At 37.8% G+C, this 20,851-nt stretch overlaps 1 protein-coding gene across 3 annotated transcripts in view; it reads right to left on the reverse strand.

The window, feature by feature from the left end:
* NEDD4 (NEDD4 E3 ubiquitin protein ligase) overlaps positions 1–20,851 on the reverse strand; it is a 51,305-nt gene that overhangs the window by 26,649 nt on the left and 3,805 nt on the right. Inside the window, exons 2-5 of one of the 3 annotated variants that reach the window (XM_009089898.4) lie at positions 14,675–14,748; positions 13,097–13,175; positions 11,954–11,992; positions 11,457–11,510 (exon numbers count right to left, since the gene is read on the reverse strand). In XM_009089898.4, the coding sequence (XP_009088146.1) occupies positions 11,457–11,510; positions 11,954–11,992; positions 13,097–13,175; positions 14,675–14,748 (246 nt within the window). Of the gene's footprint in view, positions 1–5,225; positions 7,594–11,456; positions 11,511–11,953; positions 11,993–13,096; positions 13,176–14,674; positions 14,749–20,851 lie in introns of those variants that run through there. The other 2 variants (XM_018913836.3, XM_009089893.4) reach the window with 2 other exon arrangements.

A 20,851-nucleotide genomic window follows, 5' to 3' on the forward strand; every position in this document is an offset into this window, starting at 1 on the left:
TTTCTTCAAGTTACCTAACTTCTTAAAATCCATTTCTGTTTTTGATATGCAGATCTTGAAAGAATTTGCTCAGCAACACATAAAAGGACATCTTTTTTAAAAAGTGGAATGGAAAAATTCACCTCCCCTAAAGTATAATTTTATAAATTCCCTCTATACCACCTTTTTTTTTTCCAAAGCTGAAAACCCCCTGGCCTACTTAGTGTTTCTCCTCACATAAAACTCACCCCAGTCTTGCAACCCTTCTTTTTTCAATTCTGTTATCCACACTTCCTAAAAAAGGACCATCAGAAAAATACATGCCATGCACCTATGATCTGTACAATTCCATAATGGTGGTTTTAATTTTGTTAGTTTATTTCTTCCCTAATAAATCCTAAGCTTTTATTTGCCTGTCAACAAGATCTGAGCTGGCATTTTCAGCAAGTCTTTCCCCATGACACAAATGATTTCCTGACCAGTAAAAGAGGCCATCACCAAGGGCACATCATTAGCTGCTTTTCATGTGTGCAATACTTGGCATTTTTCAACAATGATTTCCAAATTGCCTATTTGGGAAAAAAAAAAAATTAAATTAAAGCAACGATCATGTCTCATACCTAGAAGCCTGCAAGTTCTTCAGGTAGTGAGGAATAAAGGAAGAATGTCTCTAGCTTGCCCTGTGAACAAGTTTTACTTTAACACATTCTTGTAGGTATACCACATTTTAAAAAACAGAGTAACTATAGCTTGTGGCAACATTAAAGAAGCCACAGCATCAACGCTACCCACTCTCTCATGGAAGATTAAAAGGACATGAATCACCCTGAAGGCTGGATAATTACATATTTACATAGGCTGTTTCAGGAGGCCTGCTCTGCATGGTTTTGCAGTTTTAGTTTCCCCATTTTTTTCTGGCATGAGAAACCTGCCCAAATTCAGTTCAGCTGCAGACTATAAACAGAATTAGGCTAATCATAATCTCCACAGAGCACAATCAAATAAAACTTCTCCTTAATATGCACATGTAATGTTTGCTGAGGACTGCAAAGTGCTAGAGCTTTAATATACTGGTATATTCAAGTATCTGCTTCCTTAGAGTATGATGATATTCTGAAAGTTACATACGGCTCATAGTTGCCAAATACAATCTGTGAAACCTGAAAAACTTCAGGGATCAAGTTATTACCAAATAATGTTATTTGATCACTTCCTTTGCATTACTTTCCTAGTGCATCCACACAGCAGGCTGTAAGATCTATCCCATTCTTTGTTGCCATCTTTTTCTTCCCCTGAAGAAGGACTCCTAATCAAAAGCTAAAGCATGAAGAAAGGTAGATAAGAACTTGTAACTAAACTCTCCATTTAAGCAAAACAAAAACCAGAAGAAATTAGTACCAGCTATCAATGCACTACAGGTCATTAAAGCACAGAAGCAGGAAATTACCCACAACTAATTATAAATTGTTCATTATTATGATTAACACAGTTTCCATCGTCTTCCCTTCAATGTATTGATGTATACTTCAGCTTCCAAAATTTGTCTGAGACACAACACTCCTATGTGATTGAAGTCTAACCTAATCACCCCCACAATTCCTCAGAAAGACACAACCTTCCTTTCAAGCCCAACTCTCCCTGACTGAGCTGACAGATCATGACACAGCAATGCACCACATGGTCCTGTAATGTGATCCTCCCAGATATGCAATACTGAACAATATGAAAGTTGCTAGATTATGATGTTATCTTAGCACAGTAGCACAAAGTGATGCCAGTTTATGCTTTGCCTTGTATTGGCTCCATAATCTTCTGCTTCTGCTGCTCCTTTTCCACCTTACTTCCTTGCACAGATTTGGGACACTGATACACATGCAGCCCTTTGCTCCATGTGCAAAGCTGGAGCTGAGCCACAGCTGTCCTTCCCTTCTCTTGGCACTTCTCTCTGGCTGGATCACAGTTCTCTGGGAGGGAGTTATGCTATGACAGAAGCTCTACACCTAAGGAGAATGCAAGAGACAAAACAACCTCCGACTGTCTAGCACTAACTTGTGGTGCAGTATTTATCAAGGGAATCACAATCTTCCAGACACAGGTTCTGGTCCTCTCAGCATGTTCAGATCAGCTGGGAAGTTATTCAAGAGACAAATCCCCACACACAGCCCCCTCAAATCACTGTTTAACTAAATTTAAATTTAGTACAGCAAGATTCAAATAGCATCTTTTATGAAGGCAAAGTTCCAGAGTTTGGTGAAAAAAGCTCAAGAGTTCCAACTAAAAGGTTTCCCTTAGGTGAATCTGACAGTAGAAAAACAATTTGGTTATTTTACACCATCTCTGAAGTTTGAGGGTTTTTTTGCTTCAAAACATCTCATTTCAATAACTAGAGACAAAACTTGAGCAAAATTACTTGAAAGGCCTATAACACAATTTATTCCCTCAATTGTATAGGAGATTATTTCAAAGGTATACAGCAGCTGAAATAGATTTGCACATACATTTACAATATTCACATTATCCAACAGAGAGTGATGCTAATGGGGAAGGAATAGCTAATGTCAACAGGGATGTCAACATGATATTACACGTGTAGAAGAGACTAACAGAACTTTTAATTTTTTAGAAGTTTATGTTGCCCAAGAAGTAGAACTGTATTCACTGTTTCCGCCTTTCTCTGTACCTCTTGGACTTTATGCATGTACAATGACAAGTAACCTGTTCCCTTACTCCTAGTCTCCCAATCCACACCTGTGATGCCAAAATGCTTCAGCTGCAGATTTATTTCTACCCTAAGCAGAGACAAATGTACTAAAAACAACCAAAACCCAAAACAATAATGAAAAAACCCAAAACATTAGAGCAGAAAAGCATAGTCAAGAACAACCTTCAATGCTATAACCATGGACTTCTTTCTTTCTCCTGCTTCACATAAATGAAATTCCAGTATCTATTAGAGAACTTCTTCAGCAAGTTTCCAGTAAAGACCAGCAGTCACACACTGGCCACCACCATTCCCCATTTTGTAACCTAATTAAAAATAATCCAAAGCCAGTTGTCATAGAAATGGTGTTGATTTTTTTTAAGGCAGCCTTTAACAAGCTGTTGATTATGGAAAGCAGGAAATGTGATCTGAGGTGGCTGAAGGCTGGTAGAAAGGCATGGAAGAAAAGAATGCATAGACCTTTTGCTGCTTCAGCCTCTGGAGTCTCTGACCACAGCACTGATTTGATTTCATGGCTGCCCTGTACAGATAGCTGACATTACTAAATGCTACTCCAGTATCAACTTGTTAAATTTGAACCCAGACTCAGCATATCAATATACTAGGCCAGACTAACTGGAGTCAAGAGAAATATTTTGGGAGTTGTTTATTTTTAAATGAGTCACAATACACCATGATAATTAACTGGACTATGTAATTAAATGATTGCCATAGAATCTGTTGTATTGGTCACAAAGACTAAGAACAAATACAATGGTATTTATCTATTCCAGTGAATTACTGAACTGCTGCAAAGTCAACTATGGTTTTTGCTTGGTTTGGTGGAGGAAGCTTCTACATTTTTTGACAACATGTTTTATAGAATATTTATCTACTCACTGGTTTTACATAAAAACTGAAAATAGCCATTTGAGGACTGAAAATTTTCTGGACCTGATGTTTATGTCAATCCATTGTAAACACTGATCCTGGGAACTGAAACAAACTACTGCCAATCCAGCGTCCTAGGAGGTTTGCTGGAAATATTAGCTAACAGTCCAATCCTGAACTTGGATTAAAATACAGATTATCTTTCATATCAGCTGCCATTAAGCACAGAGACCAGCAGTGCAAGTTGATGAGAAATGTAATTGAAGTGCATGACTCAACTTTTTTTTCACAATATACTTTCAAAATAACTGGCACATTTTAATCAGTCTGGATCTAATCTGTTTGTGCTTATTGTGGATTCTACCCCTCACTTTACTGTGAGATTTTGGGAAGAAAAATCAACAAACAATATATACACATACATTTCTGTATTCCAATGGAGTACTGATTATCTGTATTCCATTGTAAGTTTTATAAAGAATCTAAAGCATAAATCACAGTTTCCCAAGAGGAAAGAGCATTTTTTTTAAGCTCTAAACAAAATGCACTGAACAAGTCGAAGTGTAGAATCACCAGGCACTGCTCTAAGGGCAACAAAAGACTGAAAATTCCAAGCTAGCACCTCCAAGGTGTCTTACTAGTTTAGATAGGAATTGTCATAATTGTAAGGTCTTTGGCAAAAAGACCCTTCTTTAAACAAACATATTAGTTACATGGTAGTAGTGTCAAATCAATGAGAATGAGTTCCTAAAACCATTTTAGTAACCATCAATTGTTGCATTTTTATCAGCATTCATAACTAAAAATATTCAGATAATTTAAGTCCTCACAATGCTATTTAAACAAGGCTTAAAATCTACCTTCCATGTGGCCTATGCTCTACTAACTGCCTCAAGAGTTAATAAGAGTAGACACCTCTACCAGCACTTTAGCTGGACATGAATTTCATTAGAAAAAAAAAAAAAAATTGAATATAAGCCTTCTAGACCAAAGTACTGTAATTTGAACAGCAATGTTGTTGGAAGAGGTATTAAGTTACTCAGTACCACTCAGGCTGAAATAGTAGTTGGAAGAAGGAAAAAAAGAGTGAGAGGAAACTGAAAATTCCTGTGGTTCAGGGTGTATACAGAAACAAATGGTATTTACAGTTTCTGTGCTCAAATATGACTTATCTTTAATCCTACATACAACAAACTGTTCTGTAAAACAAGACCTATCTGAAATAAAACTAAAAGATCACTCATTTTTACCCATTTTATATGCAAACTTCAGTAACTACTATTAATTTACTGAAAAGTTAGATGTTTATATCTACTAAATTTAATCTGAAGTTTAAATGACTCCCATGTCTCCATAACTAGACAAGAAAATTCCTCTGAGCTCATGTAAACAGTGAACTATTGTTTAAAAATCTATTAAACACACTTATTTCACAGCAACACCTATTTACCTATGTCCCATATTCTAAGAAGCTCATCTAAAACCGAAATGCTACAGATAATTTAAAAATTAACTTCTTAATGGTGACAATTTGTCACCATTAGGAAACTCTGAAATCACTGCACTTAAGTCTTGATTGCAAACTTTTACTACTTTTCAGCTAAATTTCAACTCTTAGATACCATCACATTTTTCTATAAACCACAACACTCACCTTATGGGGCCTCCACAAAGTGCTAGACATTTCCCTTTTAGAGGTTCCATATCTTTTCCTAACACCAGTTGTTTTTCCTTCATTCCCAGCTTTGAACTGTATGTGCAACTGAGACGTCCTTGCACTATGACACTTGTATTTAAGGCTGGATAAGCAGCAAGAAACTTTTTGGCGTGATCCTTCCAAGGAAACACTTCTTTGCAAAATATGGGGAGTTTTGCTCATCTGTGCATTTGGTCTTCCTAGTTCATTTATATTAATCTGATATTCTGAATCTGGTTTTGAGGGCAGACATGCAGATGTGCTACGTTCCAGTTTTAAATGAGGGTATTTTGTACCAGAGTTCAGATTTAACTCTGGACTGCAAGAGCCATTAACCATTTCACTGCTCGATGCAAATGCTCCTTGTGTAAGATGAACTGAAACACATGAGAAGCCATCAGGTACTTCTTCACAAGTTGCCTGCTGAGGACCATTCAAAATTTGACTTTTGTCCTGCAATGATGCATTCAAATAAAGCGGTCGGATGTCTCTGACCTCGCCAGAAGAGCAAACTGTTTTAGACAGTCTAAGTCCATTGACTGCTGTTGAAAGGAATCCTTTGGAAATGGTCTGATCTTCCTTTTGTGCCAGCTCACTAGGAGAAATAATCAGTTTATGAGATGTTTGATAGGTGCCTCTATGTGGTAGCTGACCTGAGCTTACTGGAGAAGCTGGAGGAGTACTGGAAGGACTCCTAGGAAAAATAACCAGTGATGAACAACGTCGCAATGGAATTTTAGTTTTCTTCCTCACTGACAGAGCATCTTGGTCAAAAGTAGTATTACTTCTGTACAGTGTCTCCTGAGATGAGTTGCTCCTGGAGGGATTACATTTGTTTCCAGTGCTTCTATATGAAGAGTCACCATGTGCGACACTACTACAGAAAGTACTGTCACTTGTCCATAGAGTGCCACTGCCACTGTCACTGATGATACTGTTAGTATATGAACCTCCATCACTTGTGGTACTTGCACATGATCCGTAGTCACTGCCAGCACTGCTGAACGAGCCGCTGTCACTTGCTGCGATGCTGCTGAGGCTGCCTCTGCCCAGAACAGCACTGCTCAGAAGGCTGTCATTAGATCGATGGTCAGACACGGCTCCAGCACCACAGCTCCCTTCACTACCAATACCAATGAATGAAGCGTCTTCACCAGCAGCCACGGCATCACCAAACCTAGAACATCCACTCTGCTTCCTAGACTGCAAGGAAATGTGCAGTGAACTGCTCTTTTTTATTTGCAGTGATGAAATACTTGTGCTTTTCTCTTGATTAATTACTTGTTGCACTACAGGTGCATAAGCAGCTTGTCTAGGAATTAGTTTCACTTGTGTAAAGCTAGGTGCAGAACTCTGCGATTTTTTGAAGTACACACAATTATTCCTATCCAAAAAATCTTCAGAGGTTTCTGATAATGGGTCTGTGTTGCTTCTTTGGGTAGCAAAATGCAATCTTAACCGTCGTGCCATTTGTTCTCATTTCCACGCATGTTAGCAAATGAAACCCACAAAGATCCTTCAGCAGAAAGGCTACAGGCAGCTGCCCAGAACCCAGAGCTGGTACACTGCAACAGTAAAAGCCCATAAAAGTCGCAGTCTTTGTCCTAATTTCTACAAGATACTAGCATTTTAAAAGAAAGTACCTCTTGAAATAAGTCAGCCATTCCTTGAACTGTAGTTTCTGGACCGTCGTTATTGCTTGCAGTCAGAACGCCTTCATTTAAAAAGCACTTATGTTCCAAGGACCTCAGCTGCGACACACTGACAAACACTGCTGACCTTGTTTCAATTACACCTCTGGAATTTGCATAAATGAATGCTATAATAGGCTTCCAGAACTTGCAAGCTGCAAACAGCAACGCCTGCTGCGGCTGCACGAGCTGAGTCAATGTGTCCGTACTTTCCTCAGCAGCGTATGACTACTAATATTTTTACCCATAGGTTTAGAATTACAGGAAGTTGGTAGGAATGAAGTCCCATATAATTGAGTATCAAGTCCAGGATTGAATTTCCAAATAGTAACCATGATAGCAAACAGCTGAGGTCTGAATTATGCACAAACTAGTGAAATAAGCCTCCTCTCCCTTAAGAAAATGTTTTTCTGCACTATTTAAATAAAACTTGAAAGCAATCTGGCATTATCTTGCAATCCACATGCTGCTAAGCAGTCACACTTTCTAAAGATTTGGACATAGTAGAACCCTCTGTGCTTATTAATTCCTAATTTTAAATGAGGTGCAACTGAAAAGGAGACAAAAAGAGTTTTGCTGGTTAATAATTTGGCATTTGTTTTTATTTCTAGTTTGACCTTTTCTAACTACAGCTGTTAAAGGTAGAAAGAAACAAAACTATTCTTACAAATCAAACTACCTCATCTCATTTGCTGGAAGCCCAGAGTAAGGACACATTCATTACAGTTCAATGTGATTTGCAGATTGTGACCAGCTACACAAAATTTAGAACACTGAACTAAGTATGGACAGACAAAAAGCATTACCAAACAGAACCACAGAAGAAAGCTATTCTGTGTCACTATATACAAAACACCTCACAGTTTCACAACTAATTATTTTTTTAATTTTCATTTTTTAAAATACAATGGTCAGAATGTCAAGAAGTCAATATACTGTCAATTCTTCCAAGAGTAAAGGGACTGAGAATTCCTACAAAATGTTTCACTGGCTCATATAATCTGTAGAGGTCCTTTGCTGGCACCTAGTGGGACTTTTGATAAAAGACAATCTTGAATCTTGCTGTTAAGTGGGATTTCTGTTGTGGGTTTTGTTTTGAAAAACACAAAACCATTTTGCTTTGAATGTATTTTTGAATACATAAGCCATATATGATGCAGTACTGAATGCTACTGCACTAACGCGAAATTACTTAGTGCTGCTGAAAGAGTACGAACAGAAGAGAACACTAGGGCATTTATACTTTTATAGGTCATACTACTAGGAGTTTTTCTGCTTCATATTTATTTAACCTTTACTGTATTTTAAGCTAGAAGGCAGTAAAATTAACATTTATACCTCCTTCCCAAAAAAGAGCCAAGAATCAAATTCACAGTACCTTGTTTGCAAGCAACAAATTTGTTTTCTAATTATACTCCAGGGCTTACTTAACCTCCATTACCTGAATTCCATTATTAGAATGCAGCAATAAATGAATACTAGCTTATTCATAAAAAGCCAACAAATACAACACTTCATTTATTTCATTATAACCAACAGGATTTCTTCTAAAGTTATATGTTGGTGGGGACTGGATGGGGAGAGAAGAGGAAAGGAAAATACCATGAAAGGTTCTTTTGGTCAGTTTCAAAAAGTTACATTTTACTTCAAGCAATACAGTAAAAAATACCCATAAAACCAAACAAACCAAACACAAACCAAAAACATCAGCCAGTGACCCTAAGATATGTGAGCAAAAAGTAAAAAATGCATTTCTTAAGGCTTCTTCTCTGCCCAAGAATAAATATATTAGTGGCACGGTTTGTAACATGTTGGTGTGATGTGAAGTGCAGCCATTGGAGGTGCTGGGGTTTTTTTTAGTAAAAGCATTACTTTCTCCCCCAGTGCATGATATGAAATGTTTTGTTCAATTTTACTAAAGAAATGCTAAAAAATCAATAAACTGACATAATTTGGTAACTCAAGGCTTAAGATTCCAGCAAAATTTCTCAACATGTCTCTCTTCCTTAGCTATACCTGTTTAGGTACTGCTAGCTATCTACAGCTTTCTCAGGCATTTAAAAAGACTTTAAAAGTGTTAAATTCAATGTTGCTGAATTAGAGTTTGCATAAAAATAAACTAAAAGTTAGTATTCTTTAAATATACCAATAGTTCCATTCAAAGCTTATTACCATTGATTTCTTCAGTATCAATAATAGATTTAGGCACTTAGTTTGCAACATACCATTGTGGCAAGGTACTGTAAGACAGATAGCAAGAGGTGTGGGCTCTTCACTAATTCATCTCCTAAGTGTTCTCAATGTTCTTCTTGACATTTTTCTAGTGTGCTTTCAAAGACAACCATAATTAAAGACTCTGCAAACCACTCAAGCCCTTTATTCTACCAAGGGTTTGCAAGTCAGAAGAACAACCAAGATTTAGCACTCCTTTACCAAATCCAAGACAAGTGATTTTTGAAAAAATTTAAAGCTATTACAAGATTTCAAAATTCTGACTACTGGTGATATAACCAATGCAGCAAGACCTGAAATTTAACCTAAACTCTGAAGAAGTGTTCTTGAATACCAGCCTCAAAACCCATTTCTTAAAAACAAGCAGGTATTTCTGGCTTCCATTTATCCCTAAAAGTTAAAGGGAATAAAAGCACTTGAGAAAAAATTTTGTAAAGAGGAAATTAACCACTGGGAGGACACAAATATAAGAATATTTCAGTTTTACCAGATTGCTTACATTTAGACTTGAAACAGTCATCCAACAGGTAGATGAAAGAACACTGAAAAGAACAGAATACTAAAATAACAGAAGATGAAACACCTTTTGATCATAGCTACTTAGCAAGGCACCTATGATTTTTGACATGTGAGGATGAATTAATAGAAGTGGGAGAGCTTGTCAACACTAAATAACAATCATAGCTAAGGCAACAATTTGTCTTACTTAAAACAGCCCAAGACATTTGGGATATAAACAGTTGCTGAAGAGGGCTGTTGTATTCACCAGGTGAGATGGAAACAATGAAAAATATAGGGATTTTATTACAGAACTATAGAGTGACTGATGAGGTCATGACACTTTGATCTCTAAATATAATCATGCATGAGAAACAAAGCACCATTTCCCAGTTGATACCAACAAAATATTTAACTGGTTCCTCTCCATAATCAAACAGCTCAAACAACTTACATATTTAGATTAGAGAAAGAATGTGAAGGAGTTCTATTGGAAAACAGAAAGAAAACACTAGCCTTCTCCCCCCAAAAAATCAAGAATCCTACTCTCTGATCGTACCTCGTGGCTTCCAGGTGGTGGCAGCAATGCTCTAATGAGACATGCAATGGACACAGTACTTTGAGGTGGTGAGGGATATGCTCTAGCCCATAATACTACATCCAGATGAAAATCTGAGCATCCTGAAAATCCACATTTAACCTCCCATGTAGGGACAGGTGCTTGTGATTCCCTTTAATACTGCCCTTAAATAAATCAAAGAGACATCGTATTTTGAATACTTGGAAGAGGTAATATCACCAGTTAAGCAGTAAATGGTCTGGGGACTGTGTAATGCCTATGACCAAGAAAGAAGCCTCCTCCTTCTTAAATCTCATTATTCTAGGCAGTTTGTACTTATATTTACACACATTTTCACTCTCCCCAACCTCAGAAGAGCAGCACCTTCATATGGTTTACTGAACACATGCAATTTAGGAAAAAAATGTTTTCCATGGCCAACACACTACTCAAGCACAAAGAGATCCTTTCTTTGGAATGAAACTGTGTTTGGCCTGCAAGAGCACTTAATCCCTTCCATTAGTTCCAAACTCCTGCAGAAGAGAAAGGTATTTATCTTAGTGACAAGGAACATCAGTGAAACAGATGCCAAGTGTCATGACTGTACTGCTACAAGCTTACTCACAATGAAACACACAAATACAGGTAATCAGACATCTGGACACAAAATGAGAGCTTGGGTCAGAGGAGGAATTTTGATTTCACTGAGATAAAAGCACAAGCTAGCCCTATCTCACCAGTGGCCTGCAATTCAGAGTGACACCTATCTACAGTATCACAATGCATTGTTCACTTCTTGAGCTTTCCAAAGAAAACCCATGTATGCTTTCTTTGATACTACTCCTCACACACTGAAGAAGCTTCTCACACCACATCGCAATACTGCTTTGCTTGTAGGGAAAAATAAACATCCAATGCAGAGCTTTCAATATCACCAAAGAATTTGGTCCTGTGATGTGAACAGCACTAGGAAAGAATGATGCTTTCATGAGTTAAAGCACATTAGAAGTTTACAGTACTAATATAACTGCTTCAGAGCTTCAGGAGTGTGGTAATGTAATAATAAATAATCAGGTCTGCCTTTAGCTTTAGGTTTCATTGTAGAAATTAAGGTTGTTTGGAGTGGGTTTTTTACCCACATTCAATCCTGATGGACTTGCTTTCATTCAAGTCTTTAATACACTGCAAAGTTAACACAAAAAGACCTACCAAACGGTTTTCATCAAATACTTCAAAAAGGAGTCTGTGTTTCTGAGGATTAACCTACAAAAAAAAGTATAGTGATAATTAACACTTGTACTGAATTCCAGCACTTGTCTTCAGCAAAATCTCTGTGTTTACGTAGGAGGAAAGAAATACCAAAGGTCTTTATTAAACAGCAAATTAATACCTTGCTGCCATTCTACTATGCAATGTATTTCTACTAGTACCATAACTGGTACTATCCCAAACTGTTTCTAAATCCATGCACATGCTTTCAAACATTCACAGCATAAAGGAGGCAACACCAAGACTGAACATCTGACATTTCTCCCAGAGTTAACAAAAGTATTTCTAAGGAAAGCAGTTTATGAGCCTTTTGGAACATTAATTGTAGAGTTATTTCTGAATTAGGAAAGAGTTCTGAAGTGGGGAGAGTAGTGAGTAGTTTTTCCCAATGTGTAATATATCCAGCATGTAATAAGGCTATAAACAAAATCACTTACTCTAAATAAGAGTTCTTCATTCCATTTTGGGTTTAAGGACTATGTGCAGAGGAATACAAAAAAAAAAAAAAAAAAAAAAAAAAAGGAGAGAGCATTAGTTATACTGAAAATTCTGTAGAAGTGTAGATAATTTTTGACGTATTACACATTTTATTCCATGTAACAATCCCCTTCAGAAAAAAGTATCTTTAACCTTGATATTGCTGGTAAAAATCAAAGGAATCTTGTACTGTTTAATGCAGTGCAAAATGGAGTCAATTTATGCAGGTATTGTGAGCTATTGGCTATACATGGATGCAGAGAAGGTGCATGAGACGCTTGAAAATCACTGCCTTCCTCTCAGTCCAACACCCACTTTACTTACATGCAAGCTCTTTTACCAAATGCTAAATCTCTAAGCAACATAAACTACACAGACCAAGCACAGATGGGCCAAACACTGCGTAACTCACTCAGCTCAGCTCATCTTTGAACTGTGATTATTTTAAAAAATACTACAGATAGTTTAGCTACAAAGAGAGTTTAATGTAACAATTATCAAAATTTAAGGAAAAAAAATGCATGAGTGATCTCATAACATAAATCAGAGACACTATCTGAGAACAACAATTTGGAAGAGTGCTTTCCCTCTCATTTTAGTTAAACTGAGTTAGCAGTAGTGACTTTTTCCTGCATGAATTCTAGAAAAACAATAATCATGATTCAGTATCATGATTCAGGAGAGTGGTCCAATTTGATGTTTAAACAGAACAAACTGGGTTTGTGTTTTTAACATAAAAAGATAAAAAGTTGCTGTACAACAAGAAAGATTCTTCTATCATTAAAGATCTCAGAAAAATCAGAACAATCCAGTACTTCCATTAATAACGTAGTTTTCAATCAGTACTCACCTTATATTCCTCAGTTTTTCCTCTACCTTTCAATAAAATTTCTGAAGAGAAAATACCACAATAATGCCACAAACAGAGAAACTGAGCAGACCACAGAGCACTCCTTTTCACACCTCCATTCACTCAAAGACATGAATTCTCACATTTCCTATAGCTTTAACTTTTCCTCTGGAGTCTGTTCTAAAAAAACCTCAGCACAATACCAGAAACCCCAAACAAACCCCACCACACCCACACAGATAAGTTGACTAACCTTTCTAATAGTTTTTGTCTGAATACTGGCAAGGGCTCCATTCACTGGATCATACAATGTCACTTTCACATATGGGTCACTGGTAGGGAAAAAAACCAAACAAGTAGTATGCTGCTCTATGGCCTTTTTGGTCACCATTATCAGCAGTCATGTTTTGAAAGGCTTATATTAATAGCAGTTATGTAATCAGGGGGTTACAATTACTTTACAAATACCACAGATATTTGTAATTACAATCATTTCCTGCACAGTTTTTGAGATAAAACTAATATAAACACTAGTAGTGATAATGATCATATTAGCTATGCAATTCTGTGTATCAGTACAATTTGACTCTCTGTCCTCTTTCACAATTATTTCAGGAGAACAGATTCAATAAATCCTCTCACATTTCAACAAGCCAAGCATGACAAAAAAATCAGTTGTGACTGAAAAATCTCAAAGTATTAAGTATCTTAACACTTTAGAACACCTGGAATTTGAGGTATTTCCTCGAACATGCAACAATTTTACCAAATGTTTTATCATTTTGACAAAGTTTGAGTTTAACCTTAATTTTTCTGTAAATGAAAATGTCCCAATATTCCTGCTTAAAATGTCCTACTGCCTTTCCCTTTCCTGTGGTACTAAAACCCAACATATTCATATATGAATATCTACTTTTCATGATCAATCAGAGCACTCAATAGCTCAGAGTACTAACAAAAGGTGACCAAGACTGCCATACAGTAAAAGAGCATATGGTTTTCACATATTTAAGTAATGATGAGAAAAGCTGATCTATTTTTTGCTTGAAGTAAAAAAAAAAAAGTGCATGAACAAAAATTTAAAGGAGACTGTCTAGCTTCAGGGAAAATACAAATTTCACAAGAGAATTTCTTCTATTGCTAAACTGATGTCACACACAGCAATTTTGTGCTAAAATAACAACATTCCTGCACATATGCCAAAGCAGCTGACAGCAGAACTTGTACTAAACCCATCAATACTTTTCTAGACCCTTTGCACAAAGGCCAGAAGCAAAAGTAGCTTTAGCACAAAATGCATTCTGCCACTTGCCAACTCTACACGATCCTAAAAGCATTTCAATTACCAACTCACAAGTCTGAGCATTCCTTTGCTAAATTTTTAGCCACTGCACATAATTTGAGCTGAAACAGTCTTACAGCCACCAGTGTTTAGTACTGTGCTCATTTCAAGTCTTTCAAGCCCAGATGAGAACTCTGACTACAATTAAACTCTAGTTATTTTAACTGTAGTTATTTTAGCTGCAGCCTACCTGAAGTGAAACACAGACATGGATCTGTCCTCCATGGCAGAGTTTTTTTTATCATGCAGAGAATAAAACATTCCTCTACTTTGTTTTGCCAACACTTAAGATTTGTCCAAGTCACTCTTGGACATGAAAGCAGATACCTTCATGTTTATACAGTCTCTAATAGTTTTATAAAGTTGCCAGTTGAAGGAGTTCAGATTCTTTTTTTCAAGAGGCACAGAAGAATTTACTGAGAACTAAAGAGCTGTAGAAGGACAATAAAGAAGCAGCTGTCCCTTAATACATTAACAGCATGTTCTTACCTGGCTCCTAAGATATCCTTCTTGGCCAGGCCAATTCCAGCTATGACCTTCACTCGGACAATTCGTGTGTTCTCCTTAAAAACAAAGGAACATATTCAAGATGAATTCAGATTTCTTTTTCAGGTTCATTTCCAATTAATAAAGCTAAAAGAAATTATGGGCATAATTTTGAATTCACACTGAAAACTACAGACTAAATGATGCAGTTACTTTGACAGAAACAGCTCTATCAGTAACACTCAGACAAATCTGCATGGACCACAGAAGTTTTCACTTAATGGTATCTTGGCATGCATCAGAGGGAGGGAAATAGTTATTTCCCTGAAAATATTTATTTCCTGGGAAGAATGAAAAGGGTATCAAATTTATCAAAATAAATTAATAAAGCATTAATAAACTCTGGAAAGAAATGTAAGAACAAAAAATTCTTGCCTCTATTTTTAGTAAACAGCACAGAGAGGTCATACTTAAAATGTCAGGATTATTGATATGACCTGCCAGCAGGGTATGAGTTTTATAAGAAACAAAAAAATATTTTAATTACATATTATACAAATTAGCTTCACAGGAGTGACAGAACTAATTGCACTTCTCCTGTTAATTAATACAGCTGCACAGTCCTACATGGCTCATCTGATAAGGAACTGAATTCAAGAGGGGAAAAAAAAATTCCCACCAGCTGTGACAGTATCAGAGGAGGAAGACAAATGATTATTGTTTCCCTAGAAAGCAAAAAGCTTTCCCGATGAAGGGCTGTCTGTAGGAGATGGTAGGCCAGAGACACTTGTGAGGAAAGCTGATCCAATCTAGGTTAAGGAGTTAAACAGATACAAGAGCAATGGGTGAAGCAGTGGATATTCTCCCTGGGGCCTTCCTGAACTCCACATACTATTGGAAGTGCTTTTTAAAGGAGACTCCTAGCAAACACTAAGAATGCTTTATCATTGGTCTCCTGTATAACCACAGACTCCCCAACCAACCCCAACTGGAATGGTTCTTAACGCTAATAGAGAGAACTGCATCCTAATACTGAGGCAGGAACTACTGGCCAAAAATGTACAACTGAGAACAGACCACTAAAAAAGTGAGCAAGCAGGCAAGTTCCTCCCACCCCCTGGATTTCCTGGGAACTGAGATGAACATCTACAATGTCCACCCACTGACAAGACAATCAATTGTCCAAGTCAATTCCAGCAAGCCACAAGTCTATCTCCGGCCTTCACCTCAAAGGAAATTCTCTCCTACTGGAAACTAAGAGCTCAGAAAAGGAAGACCAACAGACTACCCCTCCCAGCACTGGCCACTTGAAAGTGGCTTGAGCTTTCAAAATCCTTAGTCATGACCAGGCTTTTAAGGTACATAACATTATCATGTGTTTTACGACAACAACAGAACTTACCAGATTTAAGAAAACATAAGTAAAAAACTATGTTGGCCTCAAATTAAGAAGAGCTATTTGTTAACATTTTTATATATAACAAATATCCCAACATCTCCACCCATCTTACATTCTAAAACAACGTCCAATTTATCTTCTACCAATTACTTGGCTTCAGTGACATTCGACATCAGTGAGTTTCTGTGACGATTCAAGAGTTCCTTGCGTGCATTTCCCCTTCCCCTGCACCTCTGCACTGCAGCAGAGCACCCTGACCCCCTTTCCGACAGGAGGATGGTCCTCAGTCACAGCCCATGGGACCCAACTGACAGAAATCAGCTTGACAAACAACCCCACCTTTTCCTTCTCAGAAAAAGACCAAGAGCCAATGCTCATGTGGGACACACAGCCCTAAAAGACAAATAAGTTTTCTTGTCTCTGCATTCAGTTGCTTAGACCACGAGGTTTGCTCCATTATTCAAGCATGAGAAAAGCAAAGACAATTAGATGCTTTTGGGCACAGGCATTCCAGAGTCAGGCTTAGTGCATCAATGTAGTCCACACAGGGGTGATCTCAGAACAGGATCCACGCTCCTGAGACTTTAAAGTTGGCTTAATCACATGGTTTGTTTACTTGTATCATATTAGAGATAAAAAGCTATTTTCCAGAAACACAAATTGCTTTGCACATAGCCTCAGGACATAGAAGCCACAAACCCAATGCTGGCACGCTGAAGGTTGATTAAAACATGCCTTGCTGAAAGAAAGGTTATTATTTATTTGGGGTCAGTGCCAAACTAGGACAGCTACAGCATTTTAGTTAGCTGAGCAGAGCAACTAACCAAACCACCATGAAGGTATGAAAAGGTACGTCCCATAGAAATACCTTCCCAGATTAACAGAAACAGTTAAAAAAAATTTCTGAATTGTTCACAACAATCCTCCCAACAGATCTCCATTTTCACTTTCACTTTTTCAACCAGTCTCACTGCCAAAAGCCACCACACCCCTTTTTGGTTTTTTTAAACTGATAGGTGACACTTAAGGGTCCACTTCTTCCTTTCCAACCTGCAAGGGCAATACATAATTGCAACATGCGAGGTTCCCCAACCTCTGGTCAGGCCAGTGTGCAATGAGCATCAGGGGAAATTTAGCCAGCTTGATCCTAACACAGCAGAAGGTCCTGACACTGGAAGGAGCCATTATGCTGTGACCCCACACATCCTGAAGAAGCAAAGCCTACTGACAGGATACAGTGCTGTGACCCTACGGCCTTTCCTCCTCACTGATGGCAGAATTACTGAGCAACTGCTGCTGCAGCTCAAAAAAGCTGCCACAAACACACTGATCCCACAAAGCAGTGAACAGCCAAAGAGCTCCAGCACCTTTTGAAGCTCATTTCATGCAGACAAAAATTAGGCCATGCAAGCTCTGCATGGAGACAAAGCATTGGATACTTGATTCTGGCACCCACCAGGAAGAGAATCAAAATCAAAATTTCATGGTTTGAAAGGCAATTTTTGAACTTCATCCTCTTCATTCACCTTTGCTCAGGAGATCCTTAATGGCCTCCTTCATAGCATCATTAAAAAAGACCTGTGGATCAGTAACTCCTGTAGAGTTCACAGGCAGCTGCAACATGAGTGGTTTTGTAATCCAAAAAACACACAGGCTGCAGCCTGTACCTTTATTCTTCCAAATAACTAAAGACTCTCAAGCTTGCCTTGCTACTCTTTTACACCAATGCCATGCTTCAAGTGGTTCTGGTGGCAGAGGAGGGGACAGGCACCTAGCCAGTAAACAGGAACACACCAGCAATGCCTAGCAGCACTCCAATTTATCTAAGAGACTGCTCTCTCAGCCCAGTTTATCTCCTCAAGAGGCTCTTCCGAGATATGTCTGTCTACCCAGGCTTCTGCAGTCCTGACATTAACCTGAACAGGTCAATCTGAATTTATTCAGTCTGTACAGCTAAAGAAACTGAGCATCCTCTGCTGCTTTGCACACAAAAAGAGGTGTCCAGGTTTAGTGCCCTTGTATGCAGCTGCTCTGTAACACAGACATGCACACAACAGCCCTCAAAGGCAGCAGCTCTGGGCACAGCCTTGCACAGGGATTGTTTGTACAGATGGAACAAGGACGTTCAGCTTCGTTTGACAACTTCTGACTGCCAGCCATTCCCGAGGCTGGAGGCAAAACAAACAAAAAAAAATACAATAATGTCAAAACTGAACTGTTAAGCTGTTCCCTCTGAGAATGGAAGTAACCCAATATGAATCAGGTAAAAACAACAAATGGAAATAGAAGTAATATTGTTAAAACTACTGAATCTGCCAGGAAGTGGCTGCACACAGTCTGGATCAGTTAGGCCACTCCCAACAAATGCAGGCTTAAATTGTTTTTAGGGGTTATATAGCATTTTAAAGCTGTGGGGTAGGGGAATAAGGTTAATACATACAGAGTCTAAACTATTCAAAACGTCTTGGTCTGATTAAGTGAGACAAAACATCCTTTTCCGAGCTGAGTCAGCAAGATAGTTATCTTATTATCAACTTCCAGGTTTTATCATTACTTTATTGTTAATCATATTAGTATATTCTAAAGTACATGCTCAAGATGCTAGTCAAAATAGCTGGGACTACTAAACCACACCATTTTCACCATCTCTAACAATTAATCTATTTACTAACAGATACTGTGTAACAAGGGATGAAATAGAAGGTTTCTGAGCCAGTATGTTGAAAATCAGTAACTTAAAGCTTTAAAGGCAATGCTTTCTAGCTTGTGATTCTTTGAACAGATAATAAAACAGAAATCCTTTATATGTATGCCTTCAAATAGCTGTAAAATGTGTTCTCAGAGTAGCAAAGCAAGTGTCAAACTAATAAAGTGGCACTTGCAGAACAAAACAGTTTCATTCCACAAAAGTCACTATGAAACTACCTATGTTCAATGAATATACATTAAGATGAGACATTCTTGAACTGTTCATTTTGGACATGAAAACAGCACTTGAAAAGAAATTTCAATCTTATAATGAGTTCAAAACTTGTTCACAATGTTGACACTGGAATGATCTTGCCTGGCTTACAGTCATTTCCAGTCAATAATTACAAAGGACAGGTATTAACAAACTGTTCATTCTCACCCCCATCCTTTCCAAATGAACATGGTAGGAAAATAACACCAAAGACAACTGAGAGAATGAGTCCTGCCTTAGTGATAGAAGTCCAAGAGAGAGCAGAAGACAGAAGAAAAACACAAGCAGGATCAAAGGCTGAGAAAAAAGGCACAGATCAAGAAATGGTGACATGCTGATGACTACAGCCAAAGCCAGGATGGTTAATTTAATGTGAAACATAAAATGGTAGTATCTACTGGACTACTAGATAGCTTTTTTTTGAGGAAGCCAATATAAAAATGACTGAGTGGTCTAACAGAGAACACTCGGTAGTAAACAATTCCTCTAGGCAATAACATCCTGTTATTCTTTTGTTCCTGTTAGATAGGTCAAGAATCAACTACCACTGAAGCCAAGATAAGAGCACCAAAGCTTATTACAACAACAAAACAGTACAGCAGCATCAGCTTTAAAGATTCTGGCAATATCAAGAACTATATATTAAAGCTTTCTTAAGATTCATATCATGTCTGCATATAGTACTCATTTGAAAGAAAGCATTTCCCACAGAATGGGGAGCCTTAGGTGGAGAAAATACTTCCTAATAATCAGACCTCTCAAGTGAGGCAGCCATACATGTTAGGTGACATCCAAATGATAGCAAGTCCTTTTTAGCATCATCACTTCATTTCACCAGGAGATGGAAAATGGGAAGGACATTTTCCCATCTGACTATTGCTTCACAACCCAGAGAACACTGTCCCCTCTACAGTGCCCAACAGAGCTGAAACATTTTTCTTTGAAGAAATTTCAAACCAAAGTTTTAGATTCACAAAGATTCCTATTACAAAACTACATTAATTGATCTTTTAAACATACTGAGTCATTAACTTCCTCCTGCTTGTTACAGATCAGTCTTAGTAATTTACCAAGAATTTAATTGTACCATGTGAGCATTTTCTGCTCATAAATGCAAGTCTCATCCATTAAGAAATGCTGGCTGTCACTACAGATTGTATTTAACAACTGCATTTGACTACAAATTAAGGAAGAGATTCAAGACAACTGAAGTCCATTAATGGGGTTACAATTTTTCAACAGAATTTTAAACAATCCAAAAACCCCCAACCAATCACCAAACACTTTTTCACCATGTGCAACCCAGTGTCCATAACAGTCCCACTCAGTGTTTATTAGTTCCGTGTAAAGGAAAGGCTTTAAAAAACCAACAGGAAACAAACAGAGGGATATAAAATAGCTTCTGGAAACCACCAGATCTACAGAAACTACACTGCTGTTCAAAAAAAGGCAAGCAAACTCCAAACAAAATCAGGAAACCTCTCAAGACTACAAGCCAGCAAACTTCACTATTTCTACAAGAGTCTCAACTAACATGTGGGATTCTAGACCATGCCTTGCCATGGTAAAGTCCTTCACAGCCTAGAAAAAACTGAGAGCCTTTCTAAAGCCCAGAGACATGAATGTCTTTTTTTTTCTGTCTGAGTGCCTGTATAAGAACAGTCAGATGCACCATGCACCTTGTACAGAGGCACTGGGGAGACCATAGGCTTTGAACAGGAACAGAAACACTGGGCTGCTCCAGCTCAGGCACAAAGGAGCCAAACAACATTACTGGCTTTGTCAGAGGCAATCCAAAAGCAGATGAGTCCATGCCAGT

Source organism: Serinus canaria, chromosome 10 (assembly GCF_022539315.1).
Source record: "Serinus canaria isolate serCan28SL12 chromosome 10, serCan2020, whole genome shotgun sequence".
In the NCBI taxonomy this organism is placed as follows: Eukaryota; Metazoa; Chordata; class Aves; order Passeriformes; family Fringillidae; genus Serinus; species Serinus canaria.